General features: G+C 49.8%; 5 protein-coding genes across 5 annotated transcripts; 3 read left to right on the forward strand and 2 right to left on the reverse strand.

The window, feature by feature from the left end:
* Positions 1-122: 122 nt before the first annotated feature.
* PUMCH_000838 (uncharacterized protein) lies at positions 123-2,276 on the forward strand (the record flags this gene model as incomplete). Its single annotated transcript, XM_063019913.1, has 1 exon — positions 123-2,276. One exon carries the CDS (start codon positions 123-125, stop codon positions 2,274-2,276), a length of 2,154 nt encoding a protein of 717 aa, XP_062875983.1.
* A 441-nt stretch (positions 2,277-2,717) lies between these two features.
* PUMCH_000839 (uncharacterized protein) lies at positions 2,718-5,456 on the forward strand (the record flags this gene model as incomplete). The annotated part of the gene is made up of 1 exon (XM_063019914.1): positions 2,718-5,456. One exon carries the CDS (start codon positions 2,718-2,720, stop codon positions 5,454-5,456), a length of 2,739 nt encoding a protein of 912 aa, XP_062875984.1.
* Positions 5,457-5,660: 204 nt separating this feature from the next.
* PUMCH_000840 (uncharacterized protein) lies at positions 5,661-6,236 on the forward strand (the record flags this gene model as incomplete). Its single annotated transcript, XM_063019915.1, has 1 exon — positions 5,661-6,236. One exon carries the CDS (start codon positions 5,661-5,663, stop codon positions 6,234-6,236), a length of 576 nt encoding a protein of 191 aa, XP_062875985.1.
* A 257-nt stretch (positions 6,237-6,493) lies between these two features.
* Positions 6,494-7,930, reverse strand: PUMCH_000841 (uncharacterized protein; the record flags this gene model as incomplete). The annotated part of the gene is made up of 1 exon (XM_063019916.1): positions 6,494-7,930. The coding sequence occupies one exon, from the start codon at positions 7,928-7,930 to the stop codon at positions 6,494-6,496; it is 1,437 nt and encodes a 478-aa protein (XP_062875986.1).
* A 649-nt stretch (positions 7,931-8,579) lies between these two features.
* PUMCH_000842 (uncharacterized protein) lies at positions 8,580-10,154 on the reverse strand (the record flags this gene model as incomplete). The annotated part of the gene is made up of 1 exon (XM_063019917.1): positions 8,580-10,154. The coding sequence occupies one exon, from the start codon at positions 10,152-10,154 to the stop codon at positions 8,580-8,582; it is 1,575 nt and encodes a 524-aa protein (XP_062875987.1).
* Between the last annotated feature and the right edge of the window lie 3,043 nt (positions 10,155-13,197).

The raw sequence follows: 13,197 nt of genomic DNA on the forward strand, positions 1-13,197 counted from the left end.
AACACGCTACACTACTGATTTTTTTGTTTTGGTTCTTGTTGCGCCAGGATCAACGCGTCAAGTTCTGTATTGGTTAAACTTGGCTCAGAATAGCTGTTCAACGTGGAATTTCGCGAGAACTAATGTCACAAACGGATTCTTCACAGCCGAATGTCCCTCGGATCCGAAAATTGGATCCCACGGTCGTGAAAAGGATCGCCGCTGGCGAAATCATTGTTCAGCCTGCCAATGCACTCAAAGAACTTCTTGAAAATGCCATTGATGCAGGTTCTACAATGATTGATGTATTGGTAAAGGACGGAGGGCTTAAATTGTTGCAGTTGAATGATAATGGATGTGGTATTGCTCGCGAGGATATGCCTTTACTCTGTGAGCGGTTTACTACCTCTAAACTACTGAGGTTCGAGGATTTGTCGCTGATTTCAACATACGGCTTTCGAGGAGAAGCACTCGCATCTATCTCGCACATCGCGCGTCTTTCTGTGGTGTCCAAGATCGCAGAATCGCCGTTGGCGTACAAATGTTACTACACAAACGGACAAACAGCGACCTTGAAGTTTAAGCAGGACCCCAATTGTAAGCCACAGCCCGTCGCTGGCAATGGCGGCACTCAAATCACCGTCGAGGATCTCTTTTACAACCTGCCGTCGCGTTTGCATTCTCTCCGCTCGAAGAACGACGAATGGATCAAAATATTGGAGGTTTTGGGCAGATATGCCGTTCACAGCGAAGGGGTAGGCTTTTCATGTAAGAAAATGGGCGAGCCGCATCCCAGCATCTCTACCAGGCCCAACGCCTCGTTGAAGGAACGAATCAGAACCGTGTTTGGAACCTCTGTCGCCAGCGAGCTCATCGAGTTTGATTTCCCGTGCGAGGAGTTTGGATTAAGCAGTATTAAGGGCGCCGTTTCGGGCTTCAACTACAACAATAAGCGGAAAATCCAGCCTGTTCTATTCATCAATAATCGACTTGTGATGTGCGATCCGCTCAAAAGAGCCATCAATTCCGTATTCCAGGTATTTCTCCCAAAGGGTAACCATCCATTTGTATATTTGAGTTTGCTCATTGAGCCACAGAATGTGGATGTGAACGTCCATCCGACGAAGCAAGAAGTGCGCTTTCTCTTTGAAGACGAGATTCTGGAATGGATCTGCGGCAAGATCCACGACGTGCTCTCGGAGCGGGATAATTCACGAACATTCAAGCAGAGTGTCCTCAAAAGAACCGGAGAAAACTCGGTCGTGGACTCCTTGACCGTCACCACTAAAAAGACGCGCCAAGAGAACAAAATGGTGCGAGTGGATGCCAATCAGCTGAAAATCAGCGCTTTCATCAAGCCTTCCGATCCTAAGCAATCACAGATCCTTGCGAGTTCCAGCCAAAGTTCTGGCTGGCAGGTCGAGAACCCAGACAGTACTTTCATGGAAGAGGTTGCAGTTGAATCGTCACAGATCGAAGACCCGCGGCCTACCCAAAGAAAAGAAAGTGTCTACTCACAGCCGCTTGTGATCTCTACAAGCAGTAGAAAGAAGCAAGAGGTGAAGCTTGATAGTGTTACAGAACTACGGAACGAGGTAGCCGCCTCCATCAATAGACCGCTCTCCAACGTGTTCAACAACTTGATCTATGTTGGTATTGTCGATGCCGAAAAGCGTCTTTGCTGTTTTCAGTATGATGTGAAGCTCTTCCTCTGTGACTACGGTGCTGTTTTAGCCGAGTTCTACTATCAAGTGGCATTAGCAGAATTCGCCAACTTTGGAGAGCTCGTCTTGCCAGAGCCGCTTGCGCTTCGAGACATTTTGCGTCCTCTCTATCAGCAACACAGTGGCTTGGAGCCTGAGGACGTGGTGGTCGAGAGATTGATGGCCATGGAGGATATGTTCAAAGAGTACTTCCAGCTCGACTTTTCCAACGAGAAGCTTCACATTTTGCCGATGCTCATGAAGGAGGTCGAGCCCTCCAAAATGAAACTTCCCTTCTTTCTCTACCGTTTGGGAACGAAGGTGAACTTCAGTAGTGAGAAAGAATGTCTCCGAGATGTATCCCGTCAGATCGCCTTGCTATATGTTCCCGACCGCATTGAGAGCAGCGGAACTGGCGACGAAAACGAAAATAAACTGTTGGCTCTACAAGAACGCAACAAGCTCAACGCGACGCTCGAGCACACGGTGTTTCCTTCTTTGAGACGAAACTTTGTTGCGCCAGAAGCGCTTGTGCCCGATGTAGTCCAGGTCGCCGATCTCCCCGGCCTCTACCGAGTCTTTGAGCGATGCTAAAACACCTTTCCTTGTGTATTACTTTTACAGTCTACTTCTACATCCTACAGCATGTGGAATTTAGTCTAGGTCTACAGAAGAGATGCTCACAAGACGTCCGAAACAAAAATCAGCGACACCGGTATTGGCCTATGTTGAAAAAGAAACCACAGATTATGTCACTTTCCCATCTTCCATGTGTCGCTTCCTTCATTCTGTCCGAGGTACATGTGACTTCGAGAATTTCCCTTTTGGGACTTAGGAGAGGTACAAGAACTAGGAACGAAACCAGTCGGATTTTCCCGGAAAAAAAAAGCGACCACTTTTTTTTGTACATCCTATTCAGTGCAGATTATTTCCCGCTTTACAGAAAGAAAAAAGCCCGCCGTCTCGTCGATCCGACTCCACATTTCCACTTCCCCATAGTAACTACTTATAGAAACGGCGTATACACCAATTGCGATGCCCATCGAAGATCCATCGCTTCAAAACATGGCCACGCTCTGCATGGGCTCGTTCCCACGCGGCGTGGCTTCGTTTGAGACGTCGCCGGACGTTTTCTGCCAACTTATCTTTGTTGACTACCAGATCCACTTTTTGCTCCAGAAACACTTCCAGGGCGAGCTTTATGCACATCAGACGGTGAAATTGGGTGCCGAGGCGCGCGACGATGTGGACGAGTTGAAAAAAGTGCTCGAATCGGTCGTAAACTCGTCGTCTGGCGCCGACTTTGGTGCTACAGAAGCTCTCTACCAAGCCGTGCTCCAGGGGCACTTACGGCTCTTGGAGGGCGATGTAAATGGTGCCTATACCGTTTTAGAAAAACATCTGCGCGGCAGAATTGCGAAATCCAGCTCTGCGACCGAGGACTCGTTCCTTGAATACTTGAAGATAAGACTCTGCTGCTTGATCGGAGCCACTCTGGCGGAGCTGTTTACGCACTGGATCATGTACTTGGCGGAAATGCGCACGGTATTGCCGAAAAGCGAGGTCGCGGCCCGTATCTGGACCCGTGCCATCTTAGAGAACGTATTTAGAACATTCCTGGCTCAGGCTCCGAGACCGCTCAAGTTTCTGGACTTACACACGCAAAGATTTGGCGGCAATGTTTGTGCCGTGGTGTTGTTTGCCAGCTTCTGCCTCCAGAGCCGCGGCACGAGCCAGTTGCATCCTGCCTTCGCTGCTGAGTTCAGCCAGTACCTTACCGGTTTGCTTGAAGAGGCCACCAAAGCCAAGGCTGACTTTCCCAATGCTACTCAGTTGAGAGCGCCGGAGTTGTTGTTGATGGATGCCATCTTTAGCAGCGTCAGCGATATCACTTCCAGTAGAGAATACATCACGAGCATTCTCAAACGCAAGGTCTCCAAGAGATACCTCGTTCACATGGCCGAGCGCTCATTCCAGGATCACAAGGTGCTCATGTTTCTCATCCAGACGCTCATTGATATGAAGGAGTACGACGAGGCCTTCGCTGCGTTCGCTACCTACGTTGAGTACATCCAACAGCAGCAGACTCGAAACAAGGGCTCTTTGGACGATATCCTTGCTGTTATTGATGTATACACCACATGTATCACGGCCTTTAATCCTGCTAATTCCTTTATTCCCGACGCTAAGCTGCCGTCTCCTAGATTCAAGTATAGATGCACCGACGAGGTGGTGCTGAGACTCAAGAAAGAATCTGAGTGCTTGGTGCAATACTTAGAAAGAGCCTCCACTATTGCTGGCTTGCTGTATGTCAGCAGTCAGCTAGACGAGTCTATCGACCGGAATCTCGCCTTCTTATACTTCCGTTTCAATCCAAATTCGTTTATTGGTGACAAATCTCCCTTGGCAAAATCTCTCTGCAATGGATGGTACGCTGTTGGCCAGTTCCATTCCTACTTGTCGACCTACGAGACCAACTCGATTGCAGACATGAAAACTAACAACGAGAAGATCCTTGAGCTATTCAAAAAAGGGCTTATCGTGAATTGCAGACGCAACGTGACTCACTTGTTTGAGTACGCGTTGAAGCTTGCCTATTCCCAAAAATTGCAGTCAGCTGCAAGGTTGTGTAAGTTCATTTTGAAGGGTCACCCTGAGCTGTTCAAGACTTGGAACTTGCTCATTTTGGCGCTCTCTGGCTTGGAGACTAAGGACAGATCAAACGACGAGACCGCGCCATCGGACGACATTCTCTCGGACGTCCAAAGTGTGTCGCAAAGCAACCTGGAGAAGTTTTCCGACGACGCCTTGAATGTGGCCAGTCTCTACATCACAAAGAACCAGGAAAATGGAATCGCCACTCCAATTGAAACGTGCTATGACATTCTCCAACTTAAAATGACTCAGCTTGCAATTTTGGAGCGCAACCGCGGTATTGAGCACATGCTCCATCACGTTTCAGAGGTTTTTGTACTCTACAAGGAACTCTTCCTGGACCTGACCCTTTCCCACGAGGCCGACAACATGCACAGCAAATTTGAGAGCAGATCAGTTGGGGTGTGGTCGCATCGTCCCAGCGTGATTGATCCCTCGGAAAGAGCACAAGCGCTTCAACGGACCATGTCGCTGCGGAAACTGAACATGGTGCCCAAGGATAGCCTCAAAAAGCCCGCCAAGATCGAGGAGGTCCAAAACGAGGGCAAAGAGCCCAAGGACAAACACTACGAGAAAGAGCTGCGCATTCTCCAGCAGTTGTGGTTGTGGACGGCATCGATTTACCTCAAGCTCGATTTGCCCGAAGAGGCAGAACAGTGCATCGTGGAAGCCGAAACGGCCGACAAGCCCAACGTGCTCACGTTCACGTATCTTGGCCTCTTGACGTCGCGCAGCCGCAAGTTCTTGGCGCTCCAGGAGTTCGAGAGATCGTTGGAGGTGTACCACTTGCCCGAAGAACAATACAACAAAGTCGGCTACGCGCTCACGCTTCTTGGCTTGTGCAAGCTTTTCATCGTGGACGACGACAAGAGCAACTCGCTCTTCATCTCCAGCAAGGACCACAACGCGGGATTGGTGCGGTTGAAGAACTACTTGGAGGAGTTCAGCCACTGTTGGCCATATGGCTACAACAACTCGGAGCTCTGGTACTACTTGAGTGGGCTCTACCAGAAGTTCGACGACAAGATCTTGTACAAGGATGCGCTTTGGCGGTGCGTTGAGCTTGAGGACTGGCGGCCTGTTCGTTCGTTTGACGTCTGCGAGGGTCTTCGGTTCTGATGAAGCATTGCTCGCACCCGGGGCCAAAAAAAAAAAATATTGACGAACGATTGGGACTAAAATAGGGACGTCTCACTATTGGCCAACTTTTTTTCGCCCAAACTTCCCTTTTTCCGCTGCTTTTTTTTCGCACACCCCACACCCCAAATTTCACACTCTACTCGCATCGACTACTCACTCCAACCACTCAAAAACCCACACAACATGGCAGAAGTGGCTCCAAGACAACTCACCTACTGCGGCGTGTGCACGTTCCCGCCCGAATACTGCGAATTTGGTGTTTCGCTCAAGAGATGCAAGGAATGGCTCGCCGAAAACGAACAAGAGCTCTTCGACAAACTCTACTCGGAAGAGGCCCTAGCCAATGCAACTTCGACATTGTCGATCGAAAAGGAGGAACAGATCCACAAGGACTTGGAGAAAAAACAGGCCAAAGAAGAGAAGAAGTTGGAGCGAGAGTTGCAGAAGAAGCTCGCGTCCAAGATCGTCATCAAGCGGATCGAGCGGAACCGCAGAAAGCACATCATTTCCATCAACGGGTTGGAGGTGCTCAACGTAGACATCAAGAAGTTGGCCAAGACGTTTGCGCTGAAGTTCGCGACGGGCGCTTCGGTGACCAAGAACGCCGAGAAGAAGGACGAGGTGTTGGTGCAGGGCGATGTGAGTGACGAGGCACGGGTGTTGATCGAGAAGTTGTTGGAGGAGCAGGGTTTGAACGAGGTCAAGGTGGAGCAGATCGACGAGAAGAAGAAGAAGAAGGCCGATGCTCCTGCTGCGTAAGTACTAGGATTGAATGTATAATGGATATTGTGAGAGGGATGGTGTAATTGTCGCCAGATTTGATTCCAAAGAGCGAAACGTATTCTGTTTGTCTGTTTCTTCTGTGATCTACATCGATAGTTGATCTATTTTTCAAGTTTGAAAACATCGAGATTTGTAACGATCTACGAAAAATTGGTTCTGTTTTTGAATAATTGTTCCTAATTGAAATGCAAATATATAAATAGCTCTTTCTGTACATGAATATCTTACTTTGTTCAGTCGTACTTCTCTTTGGTAGCCCAGGATACTCCAAACTCGTCAAAGCCAGGCTTCTTCATCAAAATCCGATAGATGTGTGCAATCCGCCGCTTGGTGTTGTACCTGTGCTTCTTTGAATGGTGGCCAAAACGGTTCTGCTTCTTGGCGAGGTTCCCGAACCCATAGCCGTTGGTGAGACCCAACACCGCCAAGTTGCCCAGCTCGGCATCTTCGGTCAAATGGCAGTTGATCTCCCAGATCGTCACTGCCTTGTCGTGTTCGTGAATGAACTGATGGTACTCGCCCAAGCTATGCAAACTCGTGGAAAGGGCATTGGTATTGTCCTTTTTCCAGTATCGAGTCACGTCCAAGCGGTCTTTCTTGGAGAGCTGCTGCAGATGGGCATCGAAAAAGGGCGCCAAGCGTCGGATCACGAGCGCAAGACGGATGGACTTGCGGAAGTAGTCAAGAATGAGGTCGTTCTGGTAGTTGCTCTCCAATGCGCTATCGCGATTGAACGTGAGGAGCCAGTTGCCAAACATCGAGATGGCGAGCGGGATACAGAGCCCGTGCGCCTCGTTGGCAAACTGCGAAAACGTTTCGAAGAGTTCTTGCCGGTTGATGTTCTCGTCGGAGACGGCGTACAAGTCGAGAATATCATTGAAAGTGGCCAACTGGGGCTGCAAATCCATCAACAACTTTTGGACGTCGTAGCTGGCCTCGACATGGAACCGGTTGAGGTTCGAAAAGCGCACTTCCCCGAGCTCATACGAGCTCAACATTAAATAGTGCAACATGGACTGCTCGGAGGCGAAAAGCTTGCTCAAAGTTTCACCAAAGAAGAGCACCTCCGCAGCCTCCACAAAGTTCACATCGAGCGTCGCCGAATTTTCGCATGAGTAGTAGTCTGTGCGCATTTTGGCGTCTACATAGGCAATATACTTGTCGTTCTCATCCATGACTTTGGGTCTGTGCTGCTCGCCCGTCAAGAACTGCTTCATGCGCTTAAGCCGCGAGGTTTTCGGCTGCTCAAGCGACATCTCGTCGATCGGAAGTTTCACACTTTCCAAGTCCAAATCGGCCAGATCGTCGGTCAAGGACGAATACAACGAATTGTACGTGGACGCCGCCGACATCACCGAGCGCCGCGCGGAAGCGCTTTTACTGGAACCCGGCGCAAGCAGTGCCACCACCAGACGGTCTGCCGCCGGATTTTTCTCGCTGATTGCATCCAAATCAAGCACGTTTGCACCCAGGTCGTTTTTCAGCCCTAGCGCAGCCGACAGAAGCAGCAGCGCCGTCGGAACAGAAACAAACGACGCCTCGTCGGTGGTTATAAGCACCGGCACCGCATTTTCGCGTCTCGGCTTATCCAATTCCAAGTTAGAGTCACTATTCTCCGTGAGATAAGCGTTCAAAAGCGAGCTCGAATAGTACAGAGACAGGTTATTCATTGTATCTACAGGATCATGTCAGAGCGTTGCCGGAGATGGGCGGGGTTGAATTGAATATTTCTGGAAGAGGGGTGGGTATTTTTGGCAGGTTTAGTTTTGGTAGGATCAAGTAGGCCCTCTGTCTGCAGGATGACAGATCGGATGCGGAATGAAAAATGAACGATATGATTTTAAAGGAAACTCAAAGTTTGATGGAGAATTTTGGACATAATTGGATGCAACTGAAATTGTCTGAGGAGGTCCAGTTCTTGTTTGTATTCGGTTCTTGAATGAGGTGATGCTATTTTTAGTGATCAGTTAATGAATTCAAAAAAAGGTTATACTGCAATACTTTTGCTATTTAGGGAAATTTCTTGAGCGGCTTGGGTCGCTAACTTCAATTGGAGCGATTTCACTTTGTTGTCCTGTTCAAAAACACACATTCAAACCATATCGAAATGCACCAAACTATAGCCCTACACTTTATTAAAAAGGAAACACTTTATTCTTCAAAAAGCTCTGGCCCGTATGAAAATAGAACTAATATACATAACATCCCCCAAGGGATGCCAACAGTCGAAATAAATTAATAAGAGTACCCCGTTGACAAAAATAAACCATAACCTGTACTGCAACCAACCCGTCCCATCATATATAGTGCCGCGTGGTCCTAGGAAAGAAGCATTTTGATCGAGGGGATCTTCTCTGTCTCGTTCAAAGACAGAGGAGACTCGGTAGAGTACTTTCTTTCGTTGGAGCCCGCTTGCGCCCTCTTCTCAAAATCATTGCTGAACTCGCTCTTGACAAACTCGCTTTTCACCTTGACAGGATTCAGGTCACGCCGAAGCGCGGCCATCGAACCATGGGAGGATCTCCCGATCAATGTCTCTGCCAGCGGAAGCGGCGACGTATAAAGCACGCCAGAGGGCGAGATCACGGGTTTGGCAGTCGGAGATCCAGCAGCAGCAGCGACACTTGCATGGTGAGGGATCATTTGTGCAGACTGTGGGATTTGATGGAGCTGTGTTAGTTGAGGAGTGGCAGCAATTTGAGGCACTGGGCTGAGTTGCTGGAGTGTGCCCACCGGCTGATAAGGACCGGGCTGTGGCACTTGGTGGATAATCGGGCTGGGCGCCATTCCCAAGGACATCATGCTGACGCCTGGTGGATATGAGCGAGGCACTTGGGCCACGGCCGGTGCAGCGATGTGTTGCGCTGCAGATATTGGAGCCACGCCCATGGGGATGCCGCTGGATTGCATGTTGGGCGAGCTCTCATAGATGCTGTCTGGATGGTTATTTAGGACCATCACTGGCAGCCCCTCCATTGAGGAACCGGAGGGCGCGATGTGGACAAGGCTTGATTTGCGAGGACCAGGAGGGCCATGAATGGCCAACTGCGGATCTTGCGGCTGGTAGACTACATGAGGAATCTGGCCCGCTGGAACCACCTGAAGGGGCACCTGCGAGTACACCATCGTTGGTTTACCAGACGACGAGAGCTGCTGCTGTATCTGAACCATGGGGTGGTACACAGAGGGAACAATGCTGCCGGAGGGCGCAGCAGCGGTAGGAGAAGCTCCATTTACCATCTGCGGCACGATCTGATATGGAATGTATCCTGCTGAGTAGTATTCTTGAGGCTGACCTACAGGCACCTGGATCGGCACAGAAGCAGCACCGTTCAGAACACTGCCAACAGGCGATACCTGCTGCTGCATGGCTACATGAGGAATGGAGTGGATAGGAGCAGCGGCCGCCGGCTGTTGCAGATCGTTGTGGAACTCCTTGTAGTAGGAAGCGGTGGCTTCTTCGGAAGCGTCGCCGCGGAGATTCTGGTTGAACTGAGCCATGCGCAACGCGTTGCGTGCGGGCGCATCGAGATTGAGGTACGCACAATGGAGCTTGCCCTTGACACAGTTGAAGCATTGCGGGAGCATCTCGTCGCACTTGATTCTACGTTTCTTACAGGTGCCGCAGCCCAAGTGCGAGTTGCGGTGTTTGCGGCGGAAGTTTTTACGTTTGCGCCCGTTTTCGTCGGCGGAAGCGCCTTTCTCGCTGCTCTTGGCCTCGTTCGGCTCGGAGGGCAGTGTCGCTTCGGACTTGTTTTGCTTGGGCGACGATCCAGATACAGACACATCGGACGGTTCCTGCTTGACGGCCGGCGTCGAAGCAGAAGCGGTGCCGGGAGAGCGAGTGCTGGGTGAGACCAGGGTCTCGGAGGTTGCGGAGCCGCTATCGTGCATGTTGTCGCTTGGAATAGACCAAGATTGGGTGCAAATTGATGGAAATCGAATGGAAATTGGCAGGGCTTCGAGCTGAACGGAGCAGAGCCTGAAATTCGGTTCGCGCTGCCTTGTTTGCGGGCTAGATTACCGGTTTTCAAACTGAAAGGTACGGAAACGTCAGAAACTCGGGGAACACGCCACGAGGGTCACAGAACACACGGAGAAAGCCGAACACGCGGACAATTCCAGCGGTACGAACGGCCACGGCAAAAAAAAAGGGCCGACGTCAGCAATAGCAACACCGAACAAGTGACGAAAAAGAGTATCGGATTCCAGCACCAAAAGGAAACCGAAATAGGAAACTAAACGCAAGAAGGACGTGCGAGGGGCTTCAGAAGATGATGCGCAACTGAAAGTAGATCTACAGGCGGTCTCTAATAAAAAAAGTGGTAGTACAAAGATGGTGGAAAAACACTCACCGTCAGCTGAGATCCAGTGCCGTGACTAGGTGTACAGTGTGTTTTTTTTTGGCTGCCGCAATACGAGAAAGACAGGGCAGGTGCAGCAAGATACGAGGTGTGCGTGGAGGCGCCAGGGCAAACGGTGGAAGGATCCTGGGGCTGTGGGGGCTTCGAACGGAGAGGTTTGGTATTGGAGGAGATCCAGAGGTCGGCGGGAAGTTCCAGGGTCCTCTTTGGAAAAGTAACGGCGGCGAGGGGAGAGAGGAATTGAAATATATATCTGGATAGCTTTATATCGAACGGGGATTAGCTGCAGGAATGCCTGCAAGACACTCATTTAAGCGGCCGCATATGCACAAGGTCAGACATGGGTGCAAGCAGCGTGGAGGTTGCATGGATTATGGTTAGTAGTGCAGAGCATCCGCCGCGGTATTGCCGCCGCGCCGGGCCGATGGGGACTGCGTGTGGGCCCTTTTCTGTTATTGTGCGACGTCTGCATATTTAGCGCACCTGCAGAGGTCCCACTGGATACTACCAAAAAGCGAATGATTGTGCGGGTGGGATGCGGTTCTATGCAGGCGCATATATTTAACTCAGCTTATCATGACCTCATCCTCGGTGTTCGACAACGTTTGATTTTGGACGTTGAATGTAGACTAAAGGTCGATTCATAAACGAACCCGAAGTATTCTGTTTGGGCTTCTGCTCAGGTTCCTTGTCAGGCTTGGCTGCGAGCCATCTAGCCAGAAGTCGGCTATGAATACCACGAGCCCTGGGCCAATGCCACAGCAAATACGTGCCCAAGCTCTCAAAGAAGCCGCATTTACTGCACACGTCAAGTGCCCTGTCGCGCAATTACGACCTGCTCCAAAACCATAATCTCTGCCAGGCCTCACAAAAGCGCTTGTAGGAACACAAGAAATCTTGGCCAGAATCCATGATCCCGAGGATATCTGCCACCTCTTTCCAAGCCCGAATCGATGTCATTCACCCAAAGTTCCCTGCAATGCTGTGACCCACTTCCTCCACTTAGCCGCTGTGCATGGCGGCAAATGCCACGAGAAGATCTGCAAATTTGAGAATTGTTTGGTTGTCCTGGCCGCAAATTACTCCGAGCCATTCTGATACAGTGTGCTGGTCAATATACGACTGCCGCCTGGATGTAGCGACGCAGAGGGTGCGGTTGGAAATATGTTATCTTCGGTGGAGCATAGTTGCCGCTCTCACAAATGCATTAAGGATGTGAACTACAAATGTTTCAGGCTAGAACAGAGGCATCGGGAATGACAAGAGAAAAACAGCAGCATTTGATCCTTGGCGGCGAAAGCCGAACTGGGGAAACAGAAAGGTTTATACGAAACCATCCAAGAAATTTACGACCTTCTGAATGTAGTGCGGAATTATGTCCAGCCGTCCATGAGGCGCACAGCCTGTGGACAATGCAAATGCGCCACCTCTGGACTGAGCATTCTTCCTGCAAATAGACTCTTTGTTGGGAGCCCTGTGCTCAATAACCGCTGCAGGGAAAGCCATTCTATGGCCCATGCGCCTTGTGTGTGCACGCCATTTCGTTGTGCAGAATAGCATATGCCACTTTGGGCCCAAAGCGGCATTGCTGCCTAAAATACTCGCCACCTTTTCGGGGAAATGCCATTTATTCAGATTGGTAGATGATGCGAAAAAGACGGAGATCTGACTCAACAGGCTCCAGATCTGTTGATCTTTGCAACAAATTATTGATTTCTTTGAATGGAACCCTTGTGGGGGCAGTGTTCATCCTTGATGGAAGATACCGGACATAAGATATTATATTTAGGCTATTTCCGGCCACGCTCCACCCAAAGAATGACCTTCCAGAATTCCATTCTATCTATAAATTCCGTTTGTCTGTATTGGGAGAAATTCACATAGAGACGGAACAGGAACGCCTCATCATGTACCTATGCCGAGGACTTGTTTTTATTTGCCTCATTTCCATCGAAACAGCTCCTCCCGTCACCACATCGATATTGTAACGTGGCGCAAACCCGCCAACAGAAGGGTCATGGTATGCAAGGCGGCTTTGAGAAGTCCTGTTTCAGGCATTAGTATACTTCCTGGACTCCCTGATTCGTCACCTGCATTTCCCATGTCTCAATTCCAACGCTTAGCGATACCAAAAACGTAATTGTAGCGCATCTAGCCAGCGAAAAATGTACGTACGGAGTGGATCAATCGAAAATGGTGCACTCTATTTTTTTCTCTCTATTTGCTGGAATGCTGCCCTGTTTGCCGAAAGCCGTTTGGGTGACCATAGCAAGGTCCCACGACAGTGGACAGTAATTTGAATTTCTCTCATTCCGAAAGTAGGGTCGCATGGAAATCGGTATTCATCTTTGCATTTCTGATTTCGTCTCTATTCCTGTTTTTCCTGCTAGCGATATTTTCTATATGAGAGATACATCATCCACGACAAATGTTTCGAGCCTGTCATGAAATTGCGTCTCTTGGCTACCCTTGGCTACCCCTTGGCGTTGTGAGATGTATCAAACTTCATATTCAGATAGTTAATTTGGAGCGGAGCTGTTTAAGCCGCCGTGCGGCGGGGGATGAGCAGATTT

Source organism: Australozyma saopauloensis, chromosome 1, assembly GCF_035610405.1.
Source record: "Australozyma saopauloensis chromosome 1, complete sequence".
Lineage (NCBI taxonomy): Eukaryota > Fungi > Ascomycota > Pichiomycetes > Serinales > Metschnikowiaceae > Australozyma > Australozyma saopauloensis.